General features: G+C 52.4%; 1 protein-coding gene across 4 annotated transcripts in view; it reads left to right on the forward strand.

The window, feature by feature from the left end:
- The window catches only part of LOC139364806 (neurogenic locus notch homolog protein 3-like), a 53,244-nt gene that overhangs the window by 16,294 nt on the left and 22,283 nt on the right, over positions 1 to 14,667 (forward strand). For all 4 annotated transcript variants that reach the window (XR_011626497.1, XR_011626498.1, XR_011626499.1 and 1 more), the window contains exons 3-9: positions 5,623 to 5,765; positions 5,981 to 6,316; positions 7,181 to 7,537; positions 7,713 to 7,868; positions 7,989 to 8,174; positions 11,074 to 11,187; positions 12,447 to 12,560. Coding sequence is in view for 1 of the 4 variants with exons in the window: in XM_071101907.1 (XP_070958008.1) it covers positions 5,623 to 5,765; positions 5,981 to 6,316; positions 7,181 to 7,537; positions 7,713 to 7,868; positions 7,989 to 8,174; positions 11,074 to 11,187; positions 12,447 to 12,560 (1,406 nt within the window). In the remaining 3 variants the exon portion in view is untranslated. The remainder of the gene's footprint in view (positions 1 to 5,622; positions 5,766 to 5,980; positions 6,317 to 7,180; positions 7,538 to 7,712; positions 7,869 to 7,988; positions 8,175 to 11,073; positions 11,188 to 12,446; positions 12,561 to 14,667) is intronic.

Consider the following 14,667-nt stretch of genomic DNA (forward strand, 5'->3'; position numbering starts at 1 on the left):
GACTCTCCCCTACCCCCAACCTGTTGGCTCCTCTCTGAGAAAGAGGAGAGCAGGGAGAGAGAGAGGAGAGGGGGTGTTGGGGGAGGAGGATCTCTTCTTGTTGGCAGTATGGTGTCAGTATGGACTCTCACAAAGAAATGGAGCTGCTGGTTCCTGGTGGTGGTGGTGGTGGTAGTGGTGATAGTGGTGGTGATGGTGGTGGGAGTTTGCCTGACGGAGGCTGTGCTTTGCTGTGGGCAGAACACTGCCTAAGAGGGACTTTTGTTGGAGGTTACCAAATTCCCATACCTTCGTAAATTCCTCCCAAATCAAAAGCTCGCAAACAAGGGAAGGATAATACTTCCATGACAGTTCTCAGAAGTGTTGAGGTTGGAGATTCCTTCCTTCCTTCCTGCTGAAGGGGATGACAAGATGGTGGCCCTGCTGTGCTTTCAATCCTGTTATTGTTATTGTCCATTTGTCTTGTATGGGCTTTTGGTTGATTCACAATACCTGTGGAATAGGTCACCCTTTGAGTGGGGATCAGGCCATTCATCCATACTTGTTGCTCTGTAGGCCATGACCGTGACTTGTCGAACCGTGTCACAGATTACTGCGTGACGTCCACAGGTGAGCTGGCCTGCGACCCCTGTGTCAGGCTGGGTGATGTATTGTGTCTCAGAGGGTGGGCTCAGTGTTACCTTGCACAATGACCCACAGAGCAGAAAAAGTGTATCTGGGTTACTGTCACACACACGGGCTGAACAGAGGTGTCCTGATTCACACACATAAATCAATGGGTCTTTGCGGTAGGTCTGTCTGGGTCCCTTGATGTTGTTCAGAAGTGTCCCCCATAAAGTGTAGAACGTTGGAGTAGCTCAATGTCATTGTCACCTGTTTTGTCATTTCCCAGTGGATCCCCAGCCCTGTGATGGGCTCACCATACTGCCTCCCTCCTCTTCCAGCAGCTATAGTGGTTGTAAGTTCCTGCCTGTGTTTGGATGTGTACTGTGGTGTTTCTTTGCATGTGTGTGCACATTATACCATGTGAATATTTGCATTGTTTTTGTTGTCGTTGGTGCCCTTTTGGTTGAAGGTGTAAAAAGTAACTACATTGCATGTGAGTGTTTGTGAAGGAATGTCATGTGTGTGTGTGTTGGTGTTCGTGCCTTGTCTACCAGCCAGGCAGAATAGCTCCATTGTTCTAGCAAGAGTAAAATAAATAGTGGCCAACACCAGACAGCCTGAGTCTCTCTGACAGATGTGGACAGATGCATGGTGCTGGCTGGGGCTGAGTGGGGCTGCAGCTGGCGTTAACCTTCAGATCTGTTGTGACGTGAGGAGATTACCCTGGCTTTTCTGGCCCCGGGCCCCGCTGCACCCCACAGACCTCCCCCTCGTCTGGCTCTGGCACACTCTCTTCCTCAAAGGTCAGGAGTCAGCCCTCAGTAAATCTTGACACAGGTTGCGCAACCCACCCCCCCCCACACACACACACACCTGCTCCCTCCACATCCTACCACTAAACACTTAACACCCCCTGGCTCTGGTCGAAGGTCCAGCAGCTACTGCTCTGCTAGGCTACACTACAGCAGTCTCAACAGACAAGGACTTTCACAACAGTGGTGGAATCCAGATGGCTGTAAAAGTCTGAACTCCCAGATTCTGATAAGGCTGCATGACTGAACCACAGGTGCAGGACAAAATAGCGTCCCCCACAGCCACGAGACTGACAGAACCCTGGTTTAGTTATGTGTTCCGAGAGTAGCATGTTGACAATGGCCAAGGCCCTACACAAAAGAATGTGTGTTTTGGCTGCTGGACTCTGTGTGTTTTTAAAGGAAAGCAAACAATCTCTCCACTGCATTCCCTCCTGCTCTACTGCTGCTGCTGCTCAAGCACAGACACACACACACACACACACAGACACACACACACACACACACACACACACATATACACACACACACACACACACACACACACAGACACACACCTGATTTATTCTCACAATCCAGTCATACTCTTTCACCCTTACTTCCTGAATTGTAACATCTCTCAGTCAGTATTATCCACACATTATGCAGCTCTCTCCACAGTCGTCGGTTGAGATTCTCCTCTCTCCCTTAAACTTTTAACTGCCGTAACAGCAGAATAGAAGTCAAAAAGATTTGAGTGTGACTGCCCGGGTCTCATTCACTGTGCCTCAGACAAACACACACACATACAGTCTCACATCCGCTAGTTTCTAGAAGTAGCTGTTATTCCCTGTCTGTCTGTCTGTCCAGGAGAGTTGTGAAGGCCTTTAGAACAGAACAACAGGCTGTAAAAGATGGCTGTTCTGCCGTTCTTTCTTCAGCGTTTTAAATGGCCTCAGAAGAGTTTGAGTGTCAGTCTGTGTTGTTAGTTTTAAAACCTCCAAGCGGTTCCCCTTCCCCTCCTCAGTCCGTCCAGTCCTCTCTTTGTGCCGACGCAGCACTGTCCTCGTTTCTTCCTGGGTGACACCCTAGATTCCAGACATAGTTAATTTGCTTCTAAATGAACCCAGCCAAGCCATGACAAATAGCTAAGGGGACGAAGGCTTGGGAGGGAGGGAGTGGGGGGGTGAGGCGGGTGATTGGTCCGGTGTCAGGGCTTGCTCGTTCGTCTGTGAGGTTGCCTGGGCAACAGGGATATGGGATTCAAAGAGAGTGTTTTCAGAGCAGGGGACGAGAGATTACAGGAAATATGACATGACATTCTCTCTGGACCAGACCCCCCTCTATACCCCACCCATACCCTCCCAAAGACATTCTCTCTGGACCAGACCCCCCCTCTATACCCCACCCATACCATCCCAAAGACATTCTCTCTGGACCAGAGCCCCCTCTATACCCCACCCATACCCTCCCAAAGACATTCTCTCTGGACCAGACCCCCCTCTATACCCCACCCATACTCTCTGGACCAGACCCCCCTCTATACCCCACCCATACCCTCCCAAATACAATCTTTCTGGACCAAACCCACCTCTATACCCCACCCATACCCTCCCAAAGACATTCTCTCTCCAACAGAATCCCCCCAACCCCTGCCTTCCCTTCCCACAACCACCCACATCCCCCGGCCAGCTCTGCCCCCTCCTTTCCACAGCCTGACTGACATTATCATTACAATCAGACTGGTGACCTTTGACATCTGACCTCCCAGCATGTGAGTGGGTTCATAGGGAAAGCCAGGCCTATGCTGCAGGACCTTTGGGACACGAAGGAGTAGCCGTGGAAACTAAGCGAGCCAGCAGGGATCTCTCTCTCTCTATCTCAAAGGTCACCAGATCTCTCTCTCTCTATCTCTCTCTCTGTATATATATATATATAGCTGCTCAAGTTCTTCTTCCATGTAGAGGAGCATAACTCTCCCAGGCCCCAACACTGTCCCAACTGCCAAGAACCATTATGTTCTTACTGTAATGGCAGTTTTGTTCAAAATGACCGGTTGTCTAATGAATCAGAGTGGCGTACTTGAATAATCTGGTAATTCTTCTCAGCATGTCATTGAAAGTGTAGAGGGGAAACAAATGGTCTGAGGAGGACTTTCCTGGGTTTCTCTGGATTTTAGGTCCGGTGTGTGTGTGTCTCTACGGCTGCACATTCATGCGGGTGTGCCTGCCTCTCCATGCTGAGCCCTGTGGCTTCTCGGTCTCGCCATTGTCATGGCAGGTAGAAAGAAAGGCCACAGAACACTGAGCAGTCTTGTTTTTAGGAAGCGGAGCAGAGCAGCCAGTGGAACACAGTGTATTAGAGAGACAGAGAGCAGGCCGGCTCAGTATTCAGCACACAGGGCCTGGTAACCCACAAGAAGAGTGGCCCCTACGGGTCAGGAACAGCTCCTCCCCCTGCACTAGCCTCAGGCCCCCCAGTCAGAGAGCAGCCCGGCTCAGTATTCAGCAACAGGGCCTGGAAACCCACAAGAAGAGTGGCCCCTACGGGTCAGAAACTGCACCTCCTCTCCCTGCACTAGCCTCAGGCCCCCCAGTCAGAGAGCAGGCCGGCTCAGTATTCAGCACACAGGGCCTGGTAACCCACAAGAAGAGTGGTCCCTACGGATCAGAAACTGCACCTCCTCTCCCTGCACTAGCCTTAGGCCCCCCAGTCAGAGAGCAGGCCGGCTCAGTATTCAGCACACAGGGCCTGGTAACCCACAAGAAGAGTGGCCCCTACGAATCAGAAACTGCACCTCCTCTCCCTGCACTAGCCTCAGGCCCCCCAGTCAGAGAGCAGGCCGGCTCAGTATTCAGCACACAGGGCCTGGTAACCCACAAGAAGAGTGGCCCCTACGGGTCAGAAACTGCACCTCCTCTCCCTGTACTAGCCTCAGGCCCCCCAGTCAGAGAGCAGGGTCATAAAAGCAGATTGAGGTCACAAAAGAAGCACAAACAGTAACAGAGATGATCTACCCCCTCCTGCAAACAAGAAGAGGAAAAGCCATTGTTGTTTTCTGCCCGGGGGTTATTTTACAGTGAAAGAGGAGAGTGGGACCCAAGGGAGGGCCAGGGCCCAGCCATCACTGCCCTGTCATCAGCTTCAAACGACCTGTTTGAAGTGGGAGCCAATTCCCGTCCCTATCCCTTGGCCGGACCGGGGCTCCCTGTCCCTGGGTGGATGTAGGGTTATCTACCTATCACACTGGCCTCCCTCTCAAACAGACCCCAATAGGTACTGCTTCACCGAGCTCTCCATCCCCAGGGGCCCCTGGAGTAGGCCACAGGAAACCTGTTGTTTATCTCACCCTACCTGCACACTTTTAGTTCAGGCTTTAGTCGTCCATCAAGATGGTGTGATGCGTTACTGGAAAACAACAGCTAGGAAGAGGCCCAGGAAGCAGAGACATTTATTTCTCACCTAGACTTTAGAATCGTTCCAAAGCAGCTCTCAGTCAGTGAAATGTTGTGTTAGTGGAGTCCTGGTTCCTAATGTCTGCACCTCTCATAGGTCAACTATGTCACAGGTGGTCTGACATTGTTGACATGCTTTTGTAAGCTGCTGGTTTTGGGGCGTGCTTGTTTTAACGTACGAGGGGAAAAGTGAGAGCTGAAGTGCGGAAAAGGAGTAATGTTGGAAGAATGTGAACTGGCATGGAGAGAGTGATGCTTTCCAGCTGGGAACAACAGAGGGAGAGGGAAATGGAGGAGAGTGCATGTCTTGTCTTTTACAGACAAGAGAGAAAGACAATGACTGATGGCTTACATCTGTTTCCGAATTAGAAATAGTGTGTGTGTGTGTGTGTGTGTGTGTGTGTGTGTGTGTGTGTGTGTGTGTGTGTGTGTGTGTGTGTGTGTGTGTGTGTGTGTGTGTGTGTGCTTGCAGTATAAATATTCTGACTGAATGGAACCCACCCAGCCCAGGGCCAAGTCGACTGACTCCTTCCAGGGTCTGAGTCAGGGGCGCCTGCCAGGGTGTCTATAAGGGGGTGGAGCAGGAACAGGGAGGGAGCTGGGAAGGGGGTTGCCTGCCTGGCTTTTGGCTGGAAATCACACTGAGGTAGTTGTAGTTAGTTTCACATCTCTCCCAACAGCCTCAGCTCTGAGGCCTGCTGCTCTGCTGTCAGACTGTCTGTCAGTCTAACCTAGGGTCTAACATGCTATGTTCCGTATTCTGTGTCCAGATGTCGGCCGGGGTACATCGGCCCTCTGTGCCAAAGCCTGGACCCCTGTCACCGGTCGCCATGCCTCAACGGAGCTGCCTGCAAGAGCCAGGTGGCCAACGGAATGCCACAATTCACCTGTGTGTGTCAGAGAGGGTTCAGAGGTACGTCTGTCTGTCTGTCCGTGTGGATCAGTGTTTCCTGAGAGAGTGGTGTGGGAAAGAGCTGATCTGTGCACATTTATGTAAGTATGTAAGTACAATGAAGAGAGGCAGTTGAAGGCTCATGCATGCTAATAACAAGTTATAAAGCATATATTAGGTTTAGGTGTTAACTAAAATGTTCATAATGAGACATTGCATCCCTTATCTATCTACAGGTCAAGACTGCTCCCTCATAGACGCCTGTGCCACCAGCCCCTGTGCCAATGGCGCCCGCTGTGCCAGTTGGAATAACCACTATAACTGTTCCTGCCCGCCCGGGTTCCAGGGGAAGAACTGCCGCAACGATATCGACGAGTGCCGCAAGTCTGGCGCCTGTCTCAACGCAGGCCTCTGCATGAACACCCATGGTTCCTTCCGCTGCCAGTGCCCACCTGGGTACAGCGGGCGCACCTGCGAGGTGTCCTCCCTGCCCTGCGCCCCCTCACAGTGCATCAACGGGGGCACCTGCCGCCCGACCGGAGATCACACCTATGACTGTGCCTGCCTGCCAGGTAAGCTGATTGGCTCATAAACTGGCCTACACACACAGACCCCAGAGCCCCGCCAGTCACTATAAACCCCATGTCTTTCTCAGGGTTCCCATGCCTCTCTCTCTCTCTCTCTCTCTCTCTCTCTCTCTCTCTCTCTCTCTCTCTCTCTCTCTCTCTCTCTCTCTCTCTCTCTCTCTCTCTCTCTCTCTCTCTCTCTCTCTCTCTCTCTCTCTCTCTCTCTCTCTCTCTCTCTCTCTCTCTCTCTCTCTCTCTCTCTCTCTCTCTCTCTCTCTCTCTGGCTGCTATTAATAGCTTGTTGATGGGATGGGGGGGACAAACGGGGGTTGGGAGAGGAGAGTGGGCCGCTGTTCTACTCCAAACTGCTCCCTTCAGGAGGAATTTACTTCATGGCCCTTCTGGCTTCCCTCCTGGGAGCTGACAGGAAATGTCTCTGGGCCAGAGAGGAAGTCATTGAAACTGTGAGAGATTATAAAACAAGCAAACATGGCAGGGAGTAGTGGACCTCTGTAGCGCAGCACAGCGCTGTGTGTCAGCCCGGTGGTGTCAGGGGCCTCCCTGGTGCTCTGCTGCTACCTACTGTGGGAAACACCACGCCATGAGAACATGTAAACACTTTTACTGCCCCTCTCTGCCCTTCACCTCCACGGCTGTGGGAAGCAGAGGGGAATGTTTAGGAAGACCATATGAATGGAAGTGGGGAGGCATTGGATGTGTTAGTGAGCACTTAACTCAAATGCGTGTGCTTATTATCCCTGAGACTTAGCTTCTTGGCTCACCTCTGTCTCTCTCTCTCTCTCTCTCTCTCTCTCTCTCTCTCTCTCTCTCTCTCTCTCTCTCTTTCCCTGCTCTCTCTCTCTCCGTCAGGGTTTGAGGGACACAACTGTGAGACGAACATGGACGACTGCCCAGGGCATAGGTGTATGAATGGAGGCCTGTGTGTGGATGGAGTCAACACCTATAATTGCCAGTGCTCACCTGAGTGGACAGGTCAGTACTGTGCAGAGGATGTCAATGAGTGCCTTATGCAGCCCAACGCCTGCCATAACGGAGGCACCTGCTTCAACACCATCGGGGGGCACACCTGCGTGTGCGTCAACGGCTGGACGGGAGACGACTGTAGCGAGAACATCGACGACTGTGCCACCGCCGTGTGCTTCAACGGCGCCACCTGCCACGACCGCGTGGCGTCCTTCTTCTGCGAATGTCCCGTGGGGAAAACCGGTGAGTCCGCTGGTCCACTGTTGCCGGGAACTTTCCCCAAATGACCTAGTTTTCCTGAAATCCCGGTCTGGAAAACCAGGGAAGCACCCAGAATTTTGCAGTCCTAGTCAGCTGTATGTTAGTTAGGACAGTGTTCCTGACATGACTCTGTTTGTCCCTGTGTCCCTTCCCTCAGGTCTGCTGTGTCACCTGGACGACGCGTGCGTCAGCAACCCGTGTAACGAGGGCGCCGTGTGTGATACCAACCCCCTGAACGGGCGCGCCATCTGCACCTGTCCCGCCGGCTTCGTGGGCGGAGCCTGCAACCAGGACATGGACGAATGTTCCATTGGTAAGAGGGCATATTATTTAGCACCAACCTCTGCTTTGTGTTGGTCCTATCTCACCTGGCCCCGCCCTATATGTACTGTGTGTGAGCGGGTGCACTGACCCCTGTTCCCTCTGCCTACAGGTGCCAACCCCTGTGAACACTTTGGGAAGTGTGTGAACACGGAGGGGTCCTTCCAGTGCCAGTGTGGCCGAGGCTACGCCGGCCCCCGCTGTGAGATCGACATCAACGAGTGTCTGTCCATGCCCTGCCAGAATGATGCCACCTGTCTGGACCGCATCGGAGAGTTTACCTGCATCTGCATGCCAGGTAGGACCACACCCCGCCCGACCACCTGGAGACACCTCACAGCACAGAAATGCATCCCGGGAACTACAGGGAACTACAGCTACGGAACTAAAGTCAGAGAAATACAGCTAGGGAACTACAGGGAATTACAGCTACGGAACTAAAGTCAGAGAAATACAGCTAGGGAACTACAGGGAATTACAGCTACGGAACTAAAGTCAGAGAAATACAGCTAGGGAACTACAGGGAACTACAGCTACGGAACTAAAGTCAGAGAAATACAGCTAGGGAACTACAGGGAACTACAGCTGCGGAACTAAAGTCAGAGAAATACAGCTAGGGAACTACAGGGAACTACAGCTACGGAACTAAAGTCAGAGAAATACAGCTAGGGAACTACAGGGAACTACAGCTACGGAACTAAAGTCAGAGAAATACAGCTAGGGAACTACAGGGAACTACAGCTACGGAACTAAAGTCAGAGAAATACAGCTAGGGAACTACAGGGAATTACCTCTACGGAACTAAAGTTAGAGAAATACAGCTAGGGAACTACAGGGAACTACAGCTACGGAACTAAAGTCAGAGAAATACAGCTAGGGAACTACAGGGAACTACAGCTACGGAACTAAAGTCAGAGAAATACAGCTAGGGCACTACAGGGAACTACAGCTACGGAACTAAAGTCAGAGAAATACAGCTAGGGAACTACAGGGAACTACAGCTACGGAACTAAAGTCAGAGAAATACAGCTAGGGAACTACAGGGAATTACAGCTACGGAAATAAAGTCAGAGAAATACAGCTAGGGAACTAAAGGGAACTACAGCTATGGAACTAAAGTCAGAGAAATACAGCTAGGGAACTACAGGGAACTACAGCTACGGAACTAAAGTCAGAGAAATACAGCTAGGGAACTACAGGGAACTACAGCTACAGAACTAAAGTCAGAGAAATACAGGTAGGGAACTACAGGGAACTACAGCTACGGAACTACAACCAGAGAACTACGGAGAAGTACAGCTAGGGAACTACAGGGAACGACAGCTACGGAACTACAACCAGGGAACTACGGAGAAGTACAGCTAGGGAACTACAGGGAACTACAGCTATGGAACTAAAGTCAGAGAAATACAGCTAGGGAACTACAGGGAACTACAGCTACGGAACTACAACCAGAGAACTACAGAGAAGTACAGCTAGGGAACTACAGGGAACTACAGCTACTGAACTACAGCCAGAGAACCAAGGAGAAGTACAGCTAGGGAACTACAGGGAACTACAGCTACTGAACTACAACCAGAGAACTACAGCCAAGGAACTACAGCCAGGGAACTACAGCTACGGAACTACAGCCAGGGAACTACAGCTAGGGAACTACAGCCAGGGAACTACAGCTAGGGAACTACAGCCAGGGAACTACAGCTACGGAACTACAGCTAGGGAACTACAGCCAGGGAACTACAGCCAAGGAACTACGGTCAGGGAACTACAGCTACGGAACTACAGCTAGGGAACTACAGCCAGGGAACTACGGTCAGGGAACTACAGCTACGGAATTACAGCCAGGGAACTACAGCCCAGTCCTCTGATCTCATCTCTCACTGATCTCCCATCCCTCTTGTTTACTATAGACCCTCTGAGCCCCAGACACTCTGGAGATGATGGCTTTACACTTGACTTTCCCAGAGCAGCAGTAGCCACAGCTCTAACCCTCCACCTTCCCTAGGCACTAGATCTTATTATGTAACACGTTCTCGCTGCTGCTGGTGGTGGTGGTGGTGCTGGTGGTGGTGGGCTAGAGAGGTGCTCATAACCTTGACACCGGTGGTCCCAGTAAGACAGCCAGCCAGTGTGTTAGTTAGGTACGGTACAGAGTCAAGGCTCCCGACCCTCTTTCACAAACACATTGAGACTCTCACGCACAGCACCGTCCTCAGGCCATGCATGCTGGCTGGGGGTTTGGTTTGGGGGACTATGCAAATTTGGGATGGGAGTCGTGGTCTATAGGGCTGGATGGTGAGAGAGAGAGGGAGAGAGAGAAGCGAGGCGAGGGGGAGGAGTGTGCTGTGAATAATAATGAGTGGTGGAGTGGTGGGAATGGAGCAGGACAATAGGGCCCCTCTGTGCTCCACTTTACACCCCTCATACATACACAGAGAAGAGAAGGGAGAGAGGCTTTTTCCCAGAGCTTCTACCCTCCCCCTTCCCCTCCACCTCCCCGTTCATTTTCCACAGACAGCCGCCTTCCTCTCTCTCCACCCTCCTCATCATCGGCTAGCCTGGTGGAGCGCCATGTGGAGTGGCCGATTCTTCCTGATTCCACGCCGCCTCTGTCTCTTCAGAGCCACCGTGGCCCACTCCACACTCAGCTTCACCTCAATGGAGGGGACACTGCAACACTCTATAGCACGGTTCCACTGAATATAGGACCGTTGTTAAGGGGAAGATGACCCAGGGACAGGGAGTGGTAATACCGTGTGGAACCACGGTGGGGTTTGGTGATACAGGTCACAGCTTTAGCCCAGACAGCACTTCAATTGTATTTGTGTATTTGTGATGGTTTCCCATCCTGGGAGTAAAAGCTAACGTTCCCCCTGTGGTTTGGGACTCTTGACAAGAGCCGTGTTGAGTGAAAACCTTCTGTGGCCCCTTGAGACTGTGTGAACTCTTTCCACTGCTAGAAGTCCCCTAGATAGATAGGGAAACTATATAGTCTCGTCTCCTGGACATAGAAGGGCCCAGAATGAATCGTTTTTCACTTCACAGTTTTGTATTTTATGAATAAATGTGATCTTTGATATTTGTGTTAATAATGTGTATGCAGAGGCTGTTCTATAATAATTATGTTGATTGTCCTGTTTAAAAATCCAATAATATATTTGTTAAAATATATATATATATGCGTATTTACTTTCCAGGCTACATGGGGACCTACTGTGAGGTGGATGTGGATGAGTGTGAGAGCAACCCTTGTGTGAACGACGGTATCTGTCGGGACATGGTCAACGGCTTCACATGCACCTGCCAGCCAGGTAAGAATCATGTCTGAGTCTATCTGAGCTGTTGAGGTACAGCAAAGAACCTCTCCGGCCTTTCATGAATGAAAATAGCTGACCTGTTGGTCAGTGTGAACCGAACAGGTGTGAGATGTAGAGTTAAATGTCCCTGTGAATCAGTGCTCCTCTTGCTAGTTTTGTCTGATGGGAGTTTAGAGCGACCAAGCCCAGTCATAAAAGCCACGCAGGCCCCAGAGGCAGCCTGCCTATCCTTTCCACTGAACAAAGACACTATTGTGACCCCCCTCCACAACCCCTCCCCCTTCCTCTCCACATCTATGGTGGAATGTGGAAGGGACAGCAGTCCTACTAATGAGATTCTTATTCAGGTTGGCAATTTACATCTGGGGCAGACATCCCCCCCACCCCCCATCTAGCTATTGAGCCTATGTAGCTGATGCGGGCAGGGGGGGGGTCCCTGAGAGAGAAAACAATCCCACTGTCTCTCCCCCTCTAACCTCCTGCCCCAAGCAGCAACACAGACACACAGAGACACAGACCAGGTCCATCCTCTTCACACTGTTAATTACCACTAGGTATTCCTAAACCGACCGCACCAATTGACTCCTCCATGGGCCCCTTCCCCATTGATTTCTGTTGCTTTGCCAGCTAAACTTTTTCTCAGACATGGGGAATACAAGTTCATTTAAAGCCTACTTTGGTGTTTCCGTCTCAACAAATTGAGGACGAGCGGTTTCAGACACTGTAGAAGAACGTGTACAAGATGAAATGCCTCAGCTAGTTGACCAAGGCATTAGTCATACTCACTATTCTGGTTTGACATTTACATTAATGTCGGGGCAAGAAATCCATTTAAACGGTAAGCATGTGGGAGATAAAATGTTGCTGGGTTAAGCGATTGGTAGACATGTTGGAAGTTGGACCGTGACTTGACATTAGCAGACATTCCAGAACACAACATAGTCCTTAAGAGTCCAGACATTCTCAAATTCACCACACATCCCAGAATGCATCATAGTCCAGACGCAACAGAACACTGCAGATTCCAGACATTGCAGAGCCTAACCCCCTCCAGAACCATGTTTAGGTCCTACACTGTGGATCCCAGTAGACGTTTCAAGTCCATGGATCACCCAGACACTTTAGAGCCTTACCATCCCACTGTACTGACGTCCCACACCTAACCTAGCCTGGAGACCTCTGGCTGACCTCACTGTGGACCCGACTACCAGAGCTTTTCTCTGACCCCTCACCTCTGTATTTGCCTGTCCCAGGGTTTACTGGCACCATGTGTCAGATCGACATTGATGAGTGCGCCAGCACGCCCTGCCAGAACGGAGCCAAGTGTTACGACCGGCCCAACGGATACGAGTGCCGCTGTGCTGAAGGTAAGGAGCAATAATAATGTCCATTTCTTTATGTCCACGTGTGTGTTCTGTGTTTGTGTGTGTCAGTGTGTACATACATGAGTGGTCCTAGACTGTCCTAGACTGACAGTCAGCCCCTAGTCTGTCCCCTCACCTCTATAGGTGTTATAGATGGTGATGGTCTCAGTGAGAGGGAGTGTGATGGTCGGGTCAGATGACTCCCTGGTTGTGTGTCTGTTGCGGCCTCAGACTGCTGGTTGGACTGGACCTGGGAGACTGTTGCTGGAGATGGACTGGGACTGAGGCTGAGGCTGAGCTTGGGTTGAGACTGGGCTAGGGTTGAGACTGGGCTGGTGTTGAGGCTGGGCTGGGGTTGAGCCTGGGCTGGGGTTGAGCCTGGGCTGGGGTTGAGACTGGGCTGGGGTTGAGACTGGGCTGGGGTTGAGGCTGGGCTGGGGTTGAGACTGGGCTGGGGTTGAGCCTGGGCTGGGGTTGAGCCTGGGCTGGTGTTGAGGCTGGGCTGGGGTTGAGGTTGGGCTGGGGTTGAGACTGGACTGGGGTTGAGACTGGGCTGGGGTTGAGACTGAGCTGGGGTTGAGACTGAGCTGGGGTTGAGACTGAGCTTGGGTTGAGACTGGACTGGGGTTGAGACTGGGCTGGGGTTGAGACTGGGCTGGGGTTGAAACTGGCCTGGGGTTGAGGCTGGGCTGGGCTGGGGTTGAGACTGAGCTGGGGTTGAGACTGAGCTTGGGTTGAGACTGGGCTGGGGTTGAGGCTGGGGTTGAGGCTGGGCTGGGCTGGGGTTGAGACGGAGCTGGGGTTGAGACTGAGCTTGGGTTGAGCCTGGGCTGGGGTTGAGACTGGGCTGGGGTTGAGGCTGGGCTGGGGTTGAGCCTGGGCTGGGGTTGAGCCTGGGCTGGGGTTGAGGCTGGGCTGGGGTTGAGGCTGGGCTGGGGTTGAGAATGGGCTGGGGTTGAGGCTGGGCTGGGGTTGAGGTTGGGCTGGGGTTGAGACTGGGCTGGGGTTGAAACTGGGCTGGGGTTGAGACTGGGCTGGGCTGGGGTTGAGACTGAGCTTGGGTTGAGACTGAGCTTGGGTTGAGACTGGGCTGGGGTTGAGACTGGGCTGGGGTTGAGGCTGGGCTGGGGTTGAGACTGGGTTGGGGTTGAGACTGGGCTGGGGTTGAGGCTGGGCTGGGGTTGAGGCTGGGCTGGGGTTGAGACTGGGCTAGGGTTGAGACTGGGCTGGTGTTGAGGCTGGGCTGGGGTTGAGAATGGGCTGCTGTTGAGGCTGGGCTGGTGTTGAGGCTGGGCTGGGGTTGAGGCTGGGCTGGGGTTGAGACTGGGCTAGGGTTGAGACTGGGCTGGTGTTGAGGCTGGGCTGGGGTTGAGAATGGGCTGCTGTTGAGGCTGGGCTGGTGTTGAGGCTGGGCTGGGGTTGAGGCTGGGCTGGGGTTGAGACTGGGTTGGGGTTGAGAATGGGCTGGGGTTGAGACTGGGCTGGTGTTGAGCCTGGGCTGGTGTTGAGGCTGGGCTGGGGTTGAGGTTGGGCTGGGGTTGAGACTGGACTGGGGTTGAGACTGGGCTGAGGTTGAGGCTGGGCTGGGCTGGGGTTGAGACTGAGCTGGTGTTGAGACTGAGCTTGGGTTGATCATCCCCCTGACATCTGATCATCCCCCTGACATCTGTTCCTCTGTACCCCACAATACATACCCCCACACACCCCAACACGCTGCACTGGCTTTGTGGTATATCTTAGCTCACTCAAGGTCATTCCCATTCATATTAACATCTATGAGTAAGACTGTGAACAGCTCAGCTGTTTTTAGCATGTTTCTTGAGCAGGTGTGTTTGTGTTAGTTGGTCTAGTGTGTGTGTGTGTATGTGTGTGTATGGGGGAGCCTGTTGCATTGTTTAGCGGTGACCAGCTGCTTGGTATTCCCTGTGTCCCCACACCCCCCCTCCTCTGTTGTTGAGTGAAGTGGCCCTGTTAGACGTGGCGCGGACCATTGTCCCCGGTGGGAACAAAGCCAGGCCTGTGAGCCTTGTCAAGGGCCCTACTCCTTCTACACCGCAAGGCCCTGTCCCCTGGCCCACAGCACGATGGGGCCTACCTAGCACCCGGCACA

This window comes from Oncorhynchus clarkii, chromosome 13, assembly GCF_045791955.1.
Source record: "Oncorhynchus clarkii lewisi isolate Uvic-CL-2024 chromosome 13, UVic_Ocla_1.0, whole genome shotgun sequence".
In the NCBI taxonomy this organism is placed as follows: Eukaryota; Metazoa; Chordata; class Actinopteri; order Salmoniformes; family Salmonidae; genus Oncorhynchus; species Oncorhynchus clarkii.